The sequence below is a fragment of the Tasmannia lanceolata genome, unplaced genomic scaffold, assembly GCF_043159265.1.
Source record: "Tasmannia lanceolata isolate RefF3 unplaced genomic scaffold, GAP_Taslan_0.1 ptg000002l, whole genome shotgun sequence".
In the NCBI taxonomy this organism is placed as follows: domain Eukaryota; kingdom Viridiplantae; phylum Streptophyta; class Magnoliopsida; order Canellales; family Winteraceae; genus Tasmannia; species Tasmannia lanceolata.
In genome coordinates this window covers 41,545,123-41,565,784 of record NW_027518679.1, presented here as the reverse complement: position 1 = coordinate 41,565,784, position 20,662 = coordinate 41,545,123, and the positions used below count along the sequence as shown (strand labels likewise).

At 36.5% G+C, this 20,662-nt stretch overlaps 1 protein-coding gene across 2 annotated transcripts in view; it reads right to left on the bottom strand.

Annotated features, from left to right (window-relative positions):
* LOC143873033 (plant/protein (DUF810)) overlaps positions 1-20,662 on the bottom strand; it is a 97,397-nt gene that overhangs the window by 28,996 nt on the left and 47,739 nt on the right. For both annotated transcript variants that reach the window (XR_013247773.1, XM_077376781.1), the window contains exons 17-20: positions 16,203-16,295; positions 12,530-12,601; positions 9,485-9,602; positions 564-742 (exon numbers count right to left, since the gene is read on the bottom strand). Coding sequence is in view for 1 of the 2 variants with exons in the window: in XM_077376781.1 (XP_077232896.1) it covers positions 564-742; positions 9,485-9,602; positions 12,530-12,601; positions 16,203-16,295 (462 nt within the window). In the remaining variant the exon portion in view is untranslated. The remainder of the gene's footprint in view (positions 1-563; positions 743-9,484; positions 9,603-12,529; positions 12,602-16,202; positions 16,296-20,662) is intronic.

Genomic DNA, 20,662 nt, shown 5'->3' with positions numbered 1-20,662 from the left:
CATAAAACAAAATACGAAGTTCCAACTCAAAAATACAAAAAGACAAATATTTTGGGATTTATTCAAACTATGCTTGCACGTGGTAGAGGGTTTGCATAAAACTAAGACTGCCTATTAATTAGATGTATAAAATATTGACACACATCTCAAGTCCTATATAGTGCCCAGTTAAACTGTCTTTACTTTTTTATGAAGGTTAAGCACTGGAAAAATGCATACAGATTTGTTGTATTCCATCAAGAATAAAATGTGTCTGGAGAACATAAATACACCAGTATGGTGGTTATCAATTCATAGCTAAACATAACGGATGACCTAAATTTCAAAAGTACATAAATACACCAGTATGGTGTTTTTGAATTTATAGGTAAACATAACGGATGACCTAAACTTTAAAAAATAAATACAAAAGATTCAGAGGATTTTTAGATTCAAAACCCTGAAAGAACAAAAGAATGCAATTGTAATCATAAATATAAAGGTATCACTAAATCTCAGAACCTCATTGGAAAGGTGATCGAGTGATAACTAGACAAAAAGTAAGAATTGAATATTAAACCCACATGTAGAGTATTTAATCGGACACACAGTGTGGGTGTTGATAGAACGTTAATTTGGCTAGACCTTCTCTCATCAGGAAGCCTTGGATCAGTTACTTCCTTCTTTACAAAAGCTTTAATCCCAACTTCCTTTTTGTATCGCGTGAGAATAGGCACAGGCGGAATCAAGTCTTCTTTGCTAACTGCACGTCCAATAAGTGCATAAATAGAAGGATTTTGGTGACACATCTTCAGTAACATCTGAGAGTATTTAACTGATAATTGGAAGAAAAGCCTAACAACAAGAAAAACCATTGCAGTAAAAGTTTAGCACATGTAAATAAGTTTGAGCAAGAGTTAATAGAAAGGGCATAACTAATCCACTGAGCAATAATGTTCATGAGCTACTTACAAGATAATCCAGTGTTTCAAGACTTGTATTTTCAACGGTATATTAATCTTTTCGTTCAAAAGATGTACATTGCATACTTATAGTTTGCAAAGGAATACCGCATCATAGGAGAAGAGGATTTACTGTCACTCCCCCTTATCAGTCCATGAGTTCTGTCTGCAGACCATATTTGTATAAGTACACATATAGGTCACTCAATGATAGACAGAAAAGTAGTCCCCATTTGTACTTCTATTGTAGATTCAGGTAACCTCAAATAAAAAGAAAGGATTTGAGGATTCGGTAAATTTTAAGTCTCCTACACTGTTTAAAAATGCAGATGCAGCGCAGAACACGGCCATAGAAAATCCTAGTCGACTCGGAACGACGCGGTCAAGTACTCGGTTGACGCAGCTGAGTAATCAGTTGACGCTGTCATAATTCGGGAGCGTCAAAGGAGTTTTTATTGACTTTGTAGGGCGAAACGTGGAACGCGACCAAGGTAAAAGGGAGTTGACTCGGGGGAGTCCACTATGACACGGGAGAGTTTTAAAACTATGCTTTTACGTAATAATACAGCTACACATTAAGAATTTTGGTAGGTTAAGTAAATGTAATGATTTATTTCCATATACAAAACTTACTATTAGGATAGATAAAACTCAGAACATGTGATAATTGTAAGTTTGTTATAGTATTTCGAGAAAAAAAAAAGATCAAAGATCTCTAGAAGTGTCACAGTGAATCCTCTTGCACAGGAATCCAACACGTGTCTGTCATGTACTTCACCAATTTAGAAGAATCCATGTCACATAGGTTACACCCAATCATTTAAAGGATTTGATCATAGTGTAATATTTGTTTAGAGGACTATTTGCCTCCAGGCCAAAATTTTTCATTTTCTTTAATTTTTCTAAAATTCATACTATTTTGAGTGTTTTCCTTCTTGTAAGTGAGGACACTCAACCCTGTTGAACTAAAAAAGTACTGCACGATTTCAAAATATAGGCGTTGGTCCTCCATTTTTCAGTTGTCCCCCTAAATTTCAGTTGTTTAAGACATGAATGAAAATCTCCAAGGTTGTTCCTATCAGTTGCTAGAGTGGGAAGCGAGTACGAGAAGCGATGTGGCATGCAAAAGCAAGATGCGAGAGGATTAGAGAAGAGAAAATGCAGGAAACGAAAAGCTCTAAAGAAAGTAAAGAGAAAATGTGTAAGAAGCGCCATTGAAAGTCAACATGAAGCATGTACTAAGCCTAATTGAAAATGAACATGAAGCACATAGAAAAGGATTATAGTAGGTTGGTAGGGAGGAATGGTTACTGTAGGTAAGGATTACAAGTTGACAAGAAAATTTTGCAAATAATTAGAATCACAACTTTCAACTTTTAGGAATTTCACATGTTTTATTCATGTATATTTAATGTTTAAGTGTTAGGAAAAAGTGCACATTATTTTTATTTGAACTTGTCAAGTTTTAAATGCACTCTTTTTTTAATCAAAAGGAGAAAATATTCTTTTAAGAAGAAATAATCACCTAAATAGGAAGCGTGCTCTTAATTAAGAGGAAACGTGTAGGAAGAGTTTGGGAGGCATGCTTCCCCTAAATTTGGGAAGCGAGAAGAACTTAGCTTCTGAAGCGAGTTTCCGGCGAAGTGAGATTCCCATCACTTAGGAAGATTCAAGTAACTATGGTTTTCATCATGTTTAACAAAAACAACTACACCTTGCAAGAGTATAACAGAAAACTTTTTATTTTTGGAGAAGAACTATTGAGATTAGTTGATAGGTACGTCCAAATCTTATTTTTTACTAATAAACGACAGCACACTTCTCACATGCATTCTCAATTCTATGAAAATTAGGCTACTGATACTGGCACAAACATGTTTTGTTAATTAGACGAAATCACATTGTCTTTTATTATTTAACTAGCTGCCAAAGGCTTTTACAATTCCCAAAAAGCTATCAGCATCCAATTAAAAAAGAACAGACAAGGTGAGATTGTCCATTATCAAGGCATGGTAGTGCGAATATCATTAGCAAACAATTAGTCACGCGGGGGGGGGGGGGGAGGAGGACCTAATTCCGACTGAATAGACTATGACAGAAAAGGAACTATTGAATTTGCAGGCACTGATTCGACACTATTTTTTTCCAAAGATAGCTTTAATTGATGAAGCCAAACCAAAGTACAAAGGTGGGGACAAGGTGTCGCACAGTATTACAAAATGTCCTTCCAGAGCTCATATATAGACCCTACGTAATGATTAACAAGTAAAAACTTTGTTGCCCAAATCATCCTAATCTAGTCTGACCAAAATGTGAGAGATTACAGGCAATATCTGAATCACTTTGAGAAACATGAGCAATTACAGACAGTTACTGCCACAAATCAGTTACTGAAAGTAACTCCAGAAACATGTGCAATTCCAGCAGCATGCATAATCAGTCATCTTATTCTTTATACCATGATTGGAATTTGTCTTTCTCATTCTACCTTGTCTACAGACGATTGTGTTTTGCTATGTCTCCCCTGCTGTCCACGGCTCTATTAGTCTCCAGTCTTCACCTGAGGCAATAATCTTATCTTCCCAACTAAGTCCGAGCATTAATAACCATTGCATCTCGATCCTGCGGCTCTACTGATTGATATATCCATCTCAACAGTCTTGGGGAAACTGCTAGCCATCATTGCAGCTTATGCAACATCCTGTGATCTTGAAGATCTTCCCTAACGGCTCCGGCGTAGGGGAACCTGTGGCTGGATTGAATCCTTCGCGACGGAAATGCCCTCTTCCATGGACCTGCAAGCAACGGCTGGCTGAAAAGCCGTTGTGCGCAAGAGACTTGCCCCTATCACGCCCCTATTATACAGTTCCCTTATTAGTATAGATTGTAAGGCGCCCCTAAACGCACGCTCTTCTTAGTATGTCGCACCAATGCACCAGCATCCTCATTTGCTGACCACCGCGTATGCTGTACATTTGGTGCAATCACATCCATTAGATCTCTGATCCCATCGATTATAGAAGCCATGTTCCACGATCAAACAAATTTATTAAAAGGCCACTGCATTACGTTGGCCGAATCACCCTCAACAATCAGGGGATCCCGTCCATTTGTTGCATACCATCTTGGCCCCCATAACAGAAGCTTTGCCACGGCTTCGTTTGCATCACAAATACCGGGCCTAAGAATGACATTAGTTTTCGACCATTGTAATCCCGAATTAGACCACCGATAACCGCGAGACCTGGGTTACCCTTTGAGCTTCTATTAAAATTTTATTTTGCTCCACCCAAAGTGGGGAGGAGACCACTTGGTGTCACTAGTCTTTTTTTCCCTTTTTCCAATCATTGTCACTTTCCAGTTTCTAAGAATTTCAACAACATTATACCATGGCGCACCCTTTCCGCACATGCTCCAAAGAATAAAGTTGATCTTGATATCGGTGATTAATATTCCCCATCTTTGCACTTTGTCGTTGAAAATGGCAGTTGTTGTGTTCTTTCCATACGTGCCATATCATCACATATGGAACCAATCGCCACACTGCTTGACGCAGCTCGCCGAAAGGTGCTCCACACCACTCCAATATGATTTCCTAGACTGACCTTGGAAGAGGCCACAATAATCTAAAGCTCTTTATGATACACATCCTTGGTAGGAAAAAGGGCAATGTACCGACAAGTGGTCCAAGGATTTCTCGTTGTTCTTGCAAAAGACACAACGGCTTGCAAGACACTTTCATTCTTTTCAAACGGCCGCACGTTGATTTTTTTCCTCACCACTGTCCATGCAAAGGCCACCACCCTAGGTGGGGCCTTGTATTTCCCCACTCGTGCACAACAAGAGTCTCTTCTAAGAGGAGAAGCCAGTCTGTAGAAAAAAAGATCAGACTAAGAATGAGCCAGCCGGGTCCGACATCCACACCCTATGGTCTGAGCAATTAGAAGAACAGTAGCAAGCATAAAGACGCGACAGGAGGTTGGTGAAGCACTCTATTTGGTTGTCTTTGTTACTCCTAAGCCCAGACTCCAGACTACCCTCTCATTCACTCCTCTCTCTATATAGTCACTCATCTTTGCCTCCCTCTCGATTGCTAAAAGGTGTATAGGCTCGGAAATGCATGTCACAAAAAGGGACTCACCTAACCATGGGTCTACCCAAAAGCTTGTCCATCCCACCTCCCCACCCTAAACCTAAGTAGTCATAAAACCATCAGGACTCACAGATGGACTTCCATACACCTGAGCCTTTGCCTAAAGTAGGGTTCTTACTCCCCTGAGCATAAGAAAGGGGGGTGGCTAGGGTTTGAGGGGTAGGGAGTGTGGTAGCTAGGGTTAGGGTTTGGAAGAGGAGAGGGGGCGCGGTTAGGGTTTCACTCCACGAAATCCGAAAAATCCAAGATGGGTTTTTCGATTTTTTTCCCTTTTTTTACTTCTTTCCAACACGAATCAGAACCTGTAGCTCCAATACAACGTTCGTATTATTCATAGCTCCATTGGAGAGAAGAAACAGAAAAGAGAAGAGATAGAGATAAAGAGAACAGGAAGTGGAATGACTCTCCCTCCCATAACATGTATTACATGTGTATCTAGGATTCATATACAATGTATAAAATACCCATAATCGGGTACACAATTACACCACTTCGTCTAACAGGATCCATTGACACCAATGGATTCTGTCTTATGGTGGTGATCAGAGGAAAGCTCTACTCAGTGTTTGTGGTCTAGCAAGCCTTCTGCTAGTAGCTACATTTTCTACTTAGCCAGGAAATTATTAGTACAGTGTTGGATAATGCTTTCTGGTCAAACTATAGATTTGTTATCAATGATGATGAATCCCTGGTCATCATACTTTGTTTGGTGAGTCCATGAAATCCATAATTGAAAGATTGAAAAATATAAGTATTCGAAGTACATACCGATTTACAGAGTTATTGATAAAAGATAGGATGCGAAAGGAATTGGAATTCTTTCAATCATGTCCACTCTGCAAAGAGGGACAATTTGGAGCACTAGAGATTGGATGATCTAGTGTTTGTCAACTACAACTTAAAATTTCAAGAAAGGTACAGAGCTTTTAATTAATGTTCTCATTTCTCAAGACTCACACTTTAATGTTAAAGTAAACAAATTAAATTTCTAATATTTTGTAATAGTAATTTACTGAGGAAGACATCCACCACTAGCAAACACAATAACAGAGACATAGTGATGTCTTGATGGACTAGATATTTGAGGATGATTTTGACGTTTTCACCACGGACGATTTAGTTGGATAAAAGTGGAACCAAGGTTGCCAGAGCGGGAAGCGTAACAGGAAATGGGAAGCGGGAACCGTGAATGGTCGAAGAATTTATTTTAATAGTTAAATATTTTTTAAAAAATTAAAAATTACTAAAAAATATAAGAAATAATTATATGAACCAAATATTTAAAAAAAAATACTTTTTCTTAAAAGATCCAACATTTACTTAAAGGAAAATCACAATCAGATGAAATGCCTGTGTTGACCAGCCTGTTGACCAGTGCATTGACCAGTGTCTGACAAGAAAAAAATTTAGAAACCAAACTCTGAGATTTATTTTACCAGACTTTTGAGATATAATAATGTTTGGACAGGACCATTCAAAAATAATAATAATAATAATACTAATGTTTGGATAGGATAGAATTTATGAATTTTTAAAATTGGAAACATACCCCATCGTTTGGAAGTTAAGGTTTTGACACGACCCGTTTTTTTCGAATTTTGTACTAGAACTGGAAAGTTGACCTTTTATCCTTTTATATTTGGGTCTTTAAACTATTTTTAATAGATTCAAATGGGGGTCATTCCCTTATTTACAAGTACTTAAATGACTTTACATGTAAATACTAAGAAGAGAAAGAGAAGAGGACTAGCAAGAGACAAGGAGGGTAGATACGAAACGCGCTTCCCATAGAGTGGGATACACGTTTCCCATAAAGTGGGAATCGAATTTCCCATAGAGTGGGAATCACTTATCTCACGTTTCTGAAACGGGATTCCCAAAAATTGGGGAATCGAGAAGATTCCTGTTTCCGAATCGATTTTCGAGGAATCGAGATTCCCCATTCTGAGTAGAGATTCCTGCTTCCAATACCTGTTGTTGAGGCAAGGACATCGAAAATGTTGGTGGAGTAGGAATTGTTGGTGTTGACGATGAGTACTAGTCGATCGTGTATGATGATCCGACCTACGAAAGCCCCTAGCAGATGACAAATGAGAGACCTGAACAATTTCAAACTTGATTTATGCATATAATATTTATATTTGTCATTTGGTATGATGAATGGTGAGTTTTATTGACGTTTTATACTGAATTTGATATTAGCAGTCTCTCTAAGAGCTAATTCCATACCTGTGGTAGATGTTTTAAATAGTAAAATGTGTCATTTTTTGTTAAATTTGGTTGATGCAATGGTTTCCTATGCTTATCTAAATATTTTCTACTTTCTTGAATTTTTAAAAAAATTTAATTATTTTAAAAAAATCAAGAACGGACAAAACATCGAAAGATTCCATTCCAATGAGAGCAAAACGAATGCCCTCCAAATTGGAATTAATAACTAAGGTAATATGTGAACAAACCAAAGAAAGTGGACAGACCACATGGTGGTGGATCATCCTACATCAACATTGAACCTGATGAAGATCATCTATTAGCGGTGGTTGAGCTGAAATTATAGTTTGTAGATGTTAATGTGTAAATACTAAATACTTTTCATTAATTAGATTAACAATTTTTTTAAACAATACATTATACTAAATGCTTATCATGATTAAGAGAGAATAACAGAAAGTAGAGATGTAGCTTTCCAGACCTCATTAAATATGGTAAGCTGTGTAAAACAGTAGCATTTGAAAGACCAAATACAAAGGATGGTCACACAAGTAATAAAATGCCTAAACAGTGACATCAAATTTAATCAATTTAATAGACCATTGTGTTAAAAATCTAAAATATTTGGAGAAGTTTTAATTTTACCAACATAGGCTTTTCACTTCAATTGGCAGGAAAAATGTTATGAACTAGACTTGACATTTGTTATGCTACGGGAGTTGGGAAGCAGTAAATAGAAAATTTAGATACATTCGAGGAACAAAGTCATTGAAATTAAATTTTCAATCTAACATGCTTGACGTGATTGGAGGATGTCCTGAGGAAAGAAAATCAACATTTGGGCATGTATCACTCTTTGTGAAGACTCGATCATGGTTCAATAAGAAATAAAAGGAGTGCTGCACAACATACTATGGAGGTAGAATAAATAGCATGTAGTGTAGCAAGCACATATCCTGTGTGGAATAGGCATGTCTTAAAGGATTGGAATATGGGACTACCTTATAGGCCTTTAAGAATTCTTTTTGATATTCAGATTGACAACCCTCTGATCAATAATGGGGCTAATAGCAAGTGCATACGACATATTAAAGATAAAGTAAAAGGAATGAAGCAAGTATGCAATACTTTCCCTTGATCGGTATGGATGAAAATCCCTTAGACAAAGGGTACATCTCTAGAGAGATGTTCGAAAAACAAGTTGAAATGACAGGACTTAGAGAAATGTTCCTCAACTTGGTATTATCCTAGTAGCGTAGATGCCTTGCTGGAATATCCATCCTGGGCATGATGCATTCAGACTCTGAGTAGCCAAACATGGGACTAACCTCACTAGCGGGCAATGGAATATCCAGGCTTGGGCTTGATCCATTAATGATGCTTTATAGGATTTATCATTTCATGGATGCCACCGTGAACATCATGTTTTAAGAGTAGTCTTGTGTGAAAGTCGAATGATAAATGAACATACATCATTTTGTGAAAGCCACGGGGAATATCGCAGTCATGAGAGTAGTTTTATGTGAAAAGTTGAATGAAGAGTGACCATCATGACTAAATGGGAGCTGTTGGTGGGTGTGGGCAAGATGATTGTTGGCACGCACCTCTCTCATGATGACTGGGTTATTCAAAATGAGGGCTTCTGTCCATTACCGCCACAAGCGCCCACCGGACATCTTCTCTATCTCGCAAAGGGTATGTTATGTCTGTTAATGAACGGACACTTAAAGCACTTATTTAAAGACAAATGATTAAGAGAAAAAATTGTTTACAGATTGTGGCCTTCGGGAAAGACTGGTTGAGATAATTAGTATCATGAGAACGTTACAATACGAATGCATTATTAGAAGCATTTAGTATTGTTATATCGAGCATTTACTTAATACAAGATTTGGTACGCACACTCATATACTTCCCACCCTCATGGAGTGGTAAGATAATTCATACAGAAAACTTTTAACGTTTCTCCAAATTGCATACATAGATAGTCTATCAGGACAAAAAATAAATCATTTCCTTCTGTTATAGGCAAAATCATGTATCAACTCATTTTTGGTAGGAAGAGATTAATTGTGATATTAGATGGAAGCAATTACAAGTAACACAACAGACGAACTAATTGTTTTTCTTGTTGAAACTAAGGTGCAGATGTTAATTATTGAGAGAAGGCTATACTCACCTAACTTGTCAACAACATGATGTGTATAAACTTGAAATGCATTATCAAGGCCACGGAAGAGACTATTCAATTCATCGGGCCTCATTGGTACTTTAAGAGCGAAAAATTGATCAACCGTCTACAACATAAGGAAAATGGTGTCAATTGGGAGGGATTATTATGTCGTATAAGTGGATACAAAAATATTGCTGAATATTAGACATAAACATAAGCTCTGGTGCATGTGATAATACCAATTAATGAGTTGATGTAGAGAGTTTCCCATGGATTTCAAGGCGAACTAGAAAAAAAATTACATAATAACTTCTCCATGTTGAAAAAAAGTAGAGGACCACATCCAACTACTAACTCCAAAGTAGATATATAAAACAATAACGTGAAGTTTTACTAACCATTAAATACAAAGAATGTGGCATCATCAGTGTTGATAAGAGTAATAGGCGATGTTATTGCTACCAGCTAAAAGTTTTATTCAATGTATTATCCAAATATGCTAAAGAAATACACAAGGACAACTGCACCCATTTACCTATTTTCTTTTCTTCTGTTTGATTTTATTGGTACAATGCTTGTAGGTCCTAATCCCTCAATCAAAAAGGGACTTTCGGGTTATTTGCTATAGAATAATGTCAGTTGTGATTTGCATGCCATGATCTAGTGGTTTGGATCATTTGTTTGGTGTTGGAACTTTGAGCACCATACGTGATCATGGTGGCCCACCAAATTCACAAACTCGACCCTGACAGAACAACCCACGAGTTTGGAAAGGACCCCCAAAAAACTGAAGGCATGTAAGTCTCTGTGACAGTGCTCAAGATGATATAGTTAAATATTCGATGCAAGGGATTATCTAGTATGCCTATTCTACAAGGATCATTCTTTCCTCACTTTTAGTCAAAAAGAAAACCAATAAATTTAACAATCCAACTGAACCCAAATTTCCATTGAAAATAGTTGAAATGTTGATTCCAAATGCGGCTATGCAAACCTCTATAGGAAGCCAACATACAGTGTTACTAATTGACTCCATGCAAACAATGACACTACCATGACTCGTGTGTATACAACTCGAGCTTGGGGTCATGTCATCTGAATCGAGAGGAACCAAAGTTTAGATTTTCTGGAAGTTTAACTAGCAAGCATATGTATCCTCTTTTTTTTTTGTTTGAAAGATGACAATTTCATTAATAATCAAGGAGGGGACAAGATGTCCCACGCCAAGTACGGATGTGAAATTAACACAATTACAGGTTATAGCTAATTATAAGAACCAGTGACCAACATGGTCTCCCTAAATACTCCTTTTACTAAAATGTCCGCTGCCTCAGTAGCCGATCTTCTTCTGTGTTCAATCTTGGGTCCAAAATTCCTATAAGATCCAGGATTTCAGCTATTAGCCCTTGAATCTGCCAGGGACCCGTTGAAACATTCGAAGCCCAACTAATTGCATTAGCTGAGTCCCCTTTCACAATTATATGTCTCAAATCATGTTCAAAAGCCAATCGTAGACCAAAAAGAAGAGCTCTTACTTCTGCCTCATTAGCATCACACTCGCCTACCAGTCCCGAGTATGACATGATGGTAAATTCCCTTTCATCCCTTATCAGACCCCCAATCCCAATTTTACCTGGATTACCTAAGGAGCTCCCATCGAAATTCAATTTGAACCATCCTGAGGAAGGTGGCTTCCATTTTGGCATTAGTTCCGTCCTAATAATCCAGTCCCATATGGTCGCCAGTTACGAAGGATGTCAGAGGATGTATATGGAACTCTCTTTTTTGCTTTTGTCCAAGAGATGGATTTCCACTCTGATATCCGCAATAACACGGCTTGTGCTCCTTTGTGATTCCTCAAAGATCCTTTGATTACATTCTTTCCAGATATTCCATACAATGGTATACGGAATAGTACTCCATAGTAGGCATCCCAGATCCCCAAAGGAACCAGTGTTCCAGTTTAGCAGTACTTTCCTGATAGATTTAGGGCAGACCCATGACATTCAAAAGATTCTAAACGCCATAGTCCAAATTTTGAAAGAGTAGATAGTGAAGCATTAGGTGATCCAGCGTTTCCTCCGCCTCCAAACAGAGGCAGTATCTACTCACTAGGTGGAAGTTCCTTTTTTGAGCCGATAACAAGTGTTAATCCGTTTGTGGACAAGTGTCCAAACAAAAGCCATTACTCTTGGTGAAGCCATCGATTTCCATACTCTGCTACTAGAAGAAGCCCGACCACAATTAATAGAGGTAAAAAATGAATTAGCAGAAAAATCCCCATTCGATTCTGGCATATCCTCATCATTTTTTAAATTCGAGCAGTACGTGGAGTTTAATTGTGTGAGGAGCAATTGTAGGTCAAAGATTTCCTCATCCTTAGGTACCTTCTTAGTCTCACATCCAAGAACCCCTGCCCATGCCCATGTCGTTCTCTCTAACTAGGTAACCTGCCACAGATGCCTCAGGATTTGAAGCTATTCTAAAGTCTCGGAAAAGACTCAAAGAGCACTTTGTCACCACACCATAAGTCGCGCCAAAATCTGACTTCCAGTCCTTTTCCAATCTTATAGCGAACGTGACCATCAAATTTTGATTTCACCAAGCAGATGGATCTCCAGACTCCAGACCCCTTGCCACAGCCCGGGGTTTTAGTGTTCCAATCGCCCCATTCCGTTCCATATTTCCTTCCAATGACTTTGTGCCACTGCGCTGATGAAGAGCCATCTGATGGAACATAGGAGTAACCAGATAAACACCATCCCTTCCAAGAAACCTTTAAAAGACTACAAAATGACTACACAATCATGAACCTAAAAATTCAGATATCCATGGAAACTAATAACTATCAAATTACAAGCAATCAAATAGCTAAATAAAATCTAAAATACTGCCAGTAACAACTTGATTAAAAAATCAGATGCACAGTAACAATATCAAACCAGGGAAGATAAAATACCTGAAAGAAAAAAAAAAAAAAAAGAGTATGCCACTTACAGGGAAAGGAAACCACCAAAAAAAAAAGAGAAGAATGCAGTACAATAAGCATACCTCTTCTATAATCCTATAAACTTCAACTATTGAATTGCCATGTCGTTTTTGAGCTGATATGGGATCCCACCGCTGCAAAAAGGATTTCCATAGATATTAATAATCCATGGAATAACAGGAAGCACGCATATGAGAAATAAAATAATAAAGAAAAGAAAAACAAAGACTCAGAAGCAACATGAAGCATGTATATAGTGGTAATGTAAATATTATAATAGGGATTTGGCCTGTAGTTCAATGGTCGAGGCTTTGTTTCTCAACCTTCAGGTCCTAGGTTCAATCCCAGCTTACCAACCAAAAAAATATAAATATTATAACTTCATAGGAAAACACCAAGATCTTAAAAAGATAAATATATGTAAAAGAAAAATTGCAACAAATTAATGTAATGGATAAAAAAAAAGAAACACAAAGAATGATGAACAATGATACACTCAATAATGAACACAACGACACCAGGAGTGACTGCAGAGGAATGGAGGCCATTGAGGCAAAACTATAAACCAGTGTAGCACCAGGGATACTACTTACACTTCCAAGGATATAAATATTGGCTCTAAAACCATGCTTCTTCACAGAAACGAACAGGGTATCAGGACTCACAAAATACATGAAACTAAACTTGTTAAATGGAAGAGACTTAAAAGCTAATAATTTATAATATATACTAAGCATATTTCTTTTCATTGTCATGTTTTGGTGCTAACCTTTAGTTTTTCCATAACTAATTCGTTTAAAATTAAAATGACAAAAAAATCCGCGCCTTTCCATTCTATATCTAAAATCTTCCCCCCCCCTCCGCGATCTCCCTAAAATCGCTCCCATAGGCCATATATGAAATCTCTATAAACCAAGTACATTTCCATTCCCTTTCCTTCTTTATTCTCGACCCTAATCTTTCGTAACCCTAAAAATTTGGTTTTGACGATCTCCAATGAAATGTGAGATATCCCAATTAATTAATTCAGTTTTAACGATACGCAAATCCTCCCTCCCTCAGCTGCAAGATCGTCGCCAGCTTCGGACGTCGTTCTCAGCCACCCATCCGCCATCGAGAAAACCAGGTGCAGCTGCCCTATTTTTCAGTTTCCTCAGAAAAAGCTGCATCAAAAAGTGCCAAAAGAAGAAGTTGAAGTGTATCTATCTCGTTCCTTTGTTTCTTTCTTTTCATTTTTCTGGTGTTTCTTGCCAACAGAAAACGTGGTGTTATTCCACAAAAAGCAGGACAACTGGTCATCCTTTCATCAGGATTAAAGGATTACAACTACTATTTAAAAAAAATCCTTGGTTTTTAGTTGGCACTTTCCTGCATTTCTACATGTGTAAATCGTATCACCATTTTTGTCTTCAGTTGGATCTTTTCAGTTATAATTTAGATAGTTGGATTCAAGATTAGATTTAAGATCTTTTATGGGGAAGTTGTTTGGCGTCCGCCCCGTAAAATATGGGGCAAGTTGTTTATGCCCTGTTCGTTTGAGATTGTGACAACCGATTGTAAGCCCCCCAGCTGATTATTGGACTGAAAATTAATGTATTTTTGCCTCCAATAATTGGTTGGGGGGTCACAATCGGTGGTCAAAATCTCAAATGAACAGTACGTTAGTGTCTCTCTTCTAGGCCCGTGCAATACCTCACATATAGCATGGGAGGCCCATTATTATACACCTCGTATTTTGATGTGTTGGAGTCCACCATTTTACAGCCTATATTTTGATGCCATAGGCCCACCATAAACGGTAACACATTTTCTGGAAAGCGTCCTGTGCATCTTCCTTAAATATCAAATATGTGAGGTTGGTCATGCCAATCCTACCGTCAATGATAGTACGATTATGCTTTGAGGTTTGAAAAGAGGGAATTTAGAACAAAGAGAGGATCATTAGCCAAATAACAGTGAAAGATTGTTTCTCACTCTTTCCCTTTACCAAAATAGATCATTTCCTTTACTCTTTGATTCCCCTTTTTCTTTGATTTCCACAGGAAACTGGGACCCAAGAATTGTTTCCTTTTAACTATGGGTTGGATATATGAAGTAATGGAATTAGCAATGGTTTGAAAGGCTTATGCCTTAATATGTTTTTTATTTTTATTTTCTTTCTTTTTAGGGCCACTATTTTTCTTTTTCTTTTTTTTGAGGGTGTGAGGGAGGTAAGACCTATTCCACATACCAAAGAATTTTTTATAAAAGATTTTTACTAACTTTGCAACCATTCAATTTGATCGCATGGTTTTAAATTTCCACCGAAATTGACACGAAAAGACCGAATTGTTTCTGTTTTCATCCCCACCAAAATACGTACCGAAACCAAAACAGTAAGTGTATTAGTAGTATACTATATCATTATGGGGTATATAATTATATCTCTATAATTATATGAACTGCGAATGAAAAGCTGTGTATGTATTATGCATGAATATTTATATGATTTACATATGTACTGAAGTATTAGATATGTGCTAGCAGAATACTATATCAGTATGTGTTACATAGTTATATTTCTATGAAATACATATGAAAGCAGTGTACGTATTATGCATGAATATTTATATGAATTACATATGTACTGAATATTAGATATGTGCTAGTAGTATACTATATCAGTATGTGTTACATAGTTATATTTATATGAACTGCGTATGAAAAGCGGTGTACATATTATGCATGAAAATTTATATGAATTACATATGTACTGAATTATTAGATATGTGCTGGTAGTATACTATATCAGTACATGAATTGCATAGTAATATTTAGATGAACTGCATATGAAAAGTCCTGTATGTTATGCATGAAAAAAAAATCATGTCATATCTAATAATTCAGTCGTATCCCTTCTACCTCAAATATATTAAATCACATTCTATCTCAAAGAATGTAAACTAAATCCTTTCTACCTCAAAGAAAGAAAAACTCGCGCCATATCCCTTCTACCTCAAATATATTAAACTAAGATCGATCTTTTCCATTTATTTTGTTGTTTTGAGTCGTTTAGGAGCGCATTGAGGTGTAACTTATTAGCTTCTTATGAATTATTATCTAAGATTCCAGACTTTATTATCCTTTTCGATGTAGTGAATGTTGGTTTTATTTCTTACTATTTCTTGCTTGATGATATATTCCTTGAAAACGAAGCAAATATTTCCAGACTTTCATACTAATTTTCCAATTTTAGTTACCCTGCCCATTATTTTTATGAATTTTTAAATTCCAAAATCAAGAAATTTGTGAAGCTTACACCTCACCTCACAAGAGGATGAATGACTCACCTCAGACCTTCGCATATAAAAACATAGATGCTCAATAACCACACATTCGTGTACAAACAACAAGAAAATAGTCATAGGATGAGAAATAATGGTGATTATTGGAAAAAAATTATAGGCTACTAAGATTTGCGCTACCATGTTTTGACAAAGACACAAACTCACCTCCATCTTTTATCACTTAACCAGCTGTCAAAAGCTATTACAATTCCCAAAAAACCCTCGGCAGCCAATTTAAAAAGTAAAGACAAGGTGAGTTTGCCTCATTATCAAAACATTGTTGTGCAAATATCAGTAGACAAAATGTAAAAGCAGTGAATGTCAAGCTTGATTATGGATACCAGCTTATCATTGAAAATAAAGAAACATTGATCAATGTATAAGCACTAAAAGAAACTTAAAGAATTACCTCTTGCTGGATCGCTCGTTCAACCCATCCTAAAATTCTTCCTAGTTGTGAGTTCTCCCAACGCATAACCAACGTGCCAGATACAGTTTCAACCTAAAATTAAAACGCCAGATATGTGTAAAAAGAATAAAACAAAATCAAATAATAATAAGATAAAGCAAATGAGAGAAATCAATCAAATGAAATAAACACTAACCAGACTTGCAATAGAAATCTAGAAATAGTTTAAACCAAGGTTTTAAATTTCAACCGACATCCGAAATTTCGAGTTTCGGTCGAGAAAGCGAAATAGGGTTACCCGAAACGGTATAAAATTTCGACCGAAATTTCGAAAAATAATTCGAAACGGTATAAAATTCGAAAAAAAAATTAGGAGTAAGTAATAAAGGCATGAAAGAAGAGAAGGGAAAAGAATGAAGAAAGAGAAGAAGAGGCAGGAATTCATGGGAGTTGAGAAGTAAACCCCATAACTACAATGACTTTTGTTAAAGTATAAAAGATAAATAACGCCTTTCTCCAACAGCTTAAGCTTTTGGAGAAGTTGGTAAGTTAACATGGTATCAAAGCAAAAGGTCTCGAGTTCAAACCTCCCGGATAGCAAAAATCCACATGTGATGGTCGGCCCAAAGTGGGACCACATGTGCCACGTGTTTGCCAAGTGGGCCACACGTGCAGGAGAGTGTTAAAGTATAAAAGATAAATAACGCCTTTCTCTAACAGCTTAAGCTTTTGGAGAAGTTGGTAAGTTAACAACTTTACTAAATGTAGTCTCACAATATCAAAACAAAAAAAATTACATTAGTGATGACGAGACCCATCATGAACACACATTATTCTTAACACTCCCATGCCCATCTTGGAACAATTTTTGCAAAATTGATTTTGACAATTGTACAGATGTCTGCAAGCCGATGACTGGACCCCATATGTGCGATAGAAATTTCCTTGCAAGTAACCATTTCCTAAACAATGTCCCAATCTACTTAAACGTGCATTGCCCACTCTTGAACACTTGATTATTGACTATGTCAAAAGCTTGGTAGTCAAAATCAAATTGATTGGCTTGCCAATAGTAAACCTCATCTCATCCATAAGAGTCTTCAACCAAATTACCTCACATGTAGTGTGAGCCATGGGACGAGATTTAGTTGTTGCACTAGAACATCCAAACTTATTCTGCTTCTTGCTTCTCCAAGTAACAAGATTCCCTAAAACAAAATTAGAATATCCAATACGAGCATTTGTTGGACGAGTATATTGCCAAATCAGTGTCCAAAAAAAAAAAAAAAAATCTTTCACCCAAGTGGTTATTTTACTTAACCTAGAGCACCCTTTCAGTATCTCAAGATGCGTTGAATTGCACTCCAATAATCAATTGTAGGTCCGTGCATAAATTGGCTTACAACACCTATTGCAAATGTGATATTAGGATAATAATAGTCAAATAAACAAGGCAACATTATCCACCAGGAACCTCAAATATATCTCCAATCCTTCGACAATTTGGTATTAGGAATTTAGGATCCATATGAGCATCAATAGGCTTAAACCATAGCATAATATTTCTAACAATAAGTCAGTATCATGTTCCCTTTGTGATAAGTTGATATCGTGCTTCAACTTGACTATTTCAATTCCAATGCCCAAAATCCTTGAATTAAACATGTTCGTGCAGATATCTCTTCAAAGCATCCATGGCCTGATGATCATTGCCTCTAATGACAATATTGTCAACATACTTGCTAGAATCACAATATTAGTACAATCTCTAAATAAATATCAAATGGTCCAAATGACTTCGACAAAAATCATTGTTGGTGGTAATTAAACTAAATTTATCAAACCAAGCATGAGAAGAAAGCTTCAAACTGTAGATTTCCTTCTTCAATTTATGAACCTTATGACTTCCCTCTAGTAGCAAACAGTAGAGGTTGCTCCATATACAAATCTTCTTGCAAATCACCATTAAGAAAGGCATTCTTCACATCCAATTGCCACAGTGACCAACCTTTATTTGAAGCAATATAAATAATTACCCACATAGAGTTACGATTTAAAGCAGGATCAAAGGCCTCTAAGTAATCAATGCCAAAGCCGTTTATATCCTTTACTAAACCATTCCAGCCTTCAATCTCTCAATGGTTTCATCTAGGAGATATCAAACATCATAAACCCATCTACAACCAATTCCATGTTTTCTTTCAAGCAAATCAATTAGTTCCCACGTGTTATTTTATAAGTGCAACAATTTCATCGTCCATAGCATTCCCCCATTCATCATGAAAAAATGTGCAATGGAACAATTCATTGGTTAATAAGTACTCATCATAAATTTCCCATGTTCCTGACATGAGACCACGACTGAATCATTAGGAGGAGAATTATGCAACATATTTTTTTATGACAGCATGTGGAGAAACATCATATAAACCAACTGTATGGGACATCTAATCATAGATTCAAGCTTCAATATGCATCGATACAAAATTCTAATGAAATTGTTTCATTAAAACATTTCCACCTACACGTTTCCACCGAAACAGCCAAAACACAATTAAAAAAACTTCGCTTTCCAGCGCCCATAATCATCATGCTGTTGATTTTTTCTAAAAAAAATAAAAAACAACCATAAATAAAAAATCAAAAGAAATACGTCAAATGATGCCTATAAGGTTGTGTTGCACTAATCGATTGTTCTTCTACGTCTACATCTTCTCATTTTTGCAATTCATCAGATCTCTTACTATCGTGAGCATCGTCATTTCGCTTCTCACGCCGCAGACCGCTATCAAGCTTATATAATTGCCATGAAAAACCAGCAAGGTAACCCTTTCTTCTTCTTTAATTAGAGACCGTCCTTCCCATTTGGTAAAAGGGAGAGGAAAGAAAAAATAACACATAATCCCTATTACGTACGATTTATAAAAGGCTTTAACATCAACACTAGCTTATTTTGATAATGAGAATGCTCTTCATTTTATATTTTTTAAATTAGATGTCAAAGGCTAGAAAATGAAGAGTGGCGTCATTACATATGGAAATATTTATCAGAAAGGTGACGATCGGTCATACATATAAAAAAACATCTATCAGTCCCATTTTATAAATTATAACTGTTTATTTATTCAGCACTACCATATTTTAATAATGCACTACATTGCTCCAAATGGTGACAATGAATGTCAATTGGTGTTTGATGTTTTTAGACCATTATGGATAGTTATCTTGCTTATGTGATAGTTTCTACGTGTGTATTTGCACTTATTAAGACATTTCCTGAAGTTTCATTTAATCTTAAATTTCCATTGTTTGCATAGGTTTGCATATGCTTTCAAGATTTTACAGGATTATCACCCAATTTCCAACCGAAACCAGAATGTTTCCTTTTCAACGATGAACGAAACGCATACCAAAACCAACCCTCGAATCCATGCATCTAATTACCTCATGCAAGTTTTCCAAATTTGCCCCAACACTTCTCATACGTGTGACTGGAACAAGCCCACAATGTGACACATTCTATTACCATGTCCTCTACCACCACCACAGCCTCCCCTCGACGCACCAGCACGACCTCTCTCAAAATCACCACCGCCTTTGCCAGCACTACCTCTGTCTATTGAAGATGTCAAGTTACACTCGTCTTCAACACTAAGATGTAAGGAGGGCTTGGAAATCCCAACACGTTGAAGACGTGAATAAACATTACTCTCAAGGAATGAAGCTCCCCACTAGCAAGTATTTGTCTACAAATTGAATTGTAGTTTGGTTGCAGGAGTGGGAAGCACGTGAAAATGGTTGCAGGAAGCGAGGGATATAGAAAAGAGAAAATGGTCTGGACTGAGTCCATGAAGAAAATTTGTAATCCTAAACTCTTTACCACTTCCTATTTAAAAGATCTAACTCATATGTCAAGGGCTAGTACACATTTAAATCTTACCTCATACAATGAAAAGTGTTGTAATACCTATGTCACAAATATCGTTCTCGGGAATTTAACGGCAAGGGAAAATCTTAGGATATATTATTATTTTTAATTTCTTCGGGTTTACATCGGGAAAAACGATAAAATAAAATTATTAAAAAATTATAAATAAATTAAGAAAAAATATAAAATAAAAATATCGTAAAAAATATCTTGATGTTGTTGCAGTAAATGAAAATATTATATTTCTAAAATTCTCGGGATTATTTCGGGATTTTGTTGTGTTATCAAAATTTTGCGATAAAATCACTATATTTTGAAAATATCAGATATTTGTGAGTGTGACAGTGTAATACTCACTCAAGTTCCCTTTTCCATGTTGAAACAAGAATTTATTCTCAAACAAATCACATGTGAGATTTCCATTTGAAGAGTAACTCTCTAGTATTGTTCCCCATACTTCATTGGTTGTACAACGAACATCACATTAGCACTAACTTGGGTTTACATAATATTTCACAGCCTATTCATAATC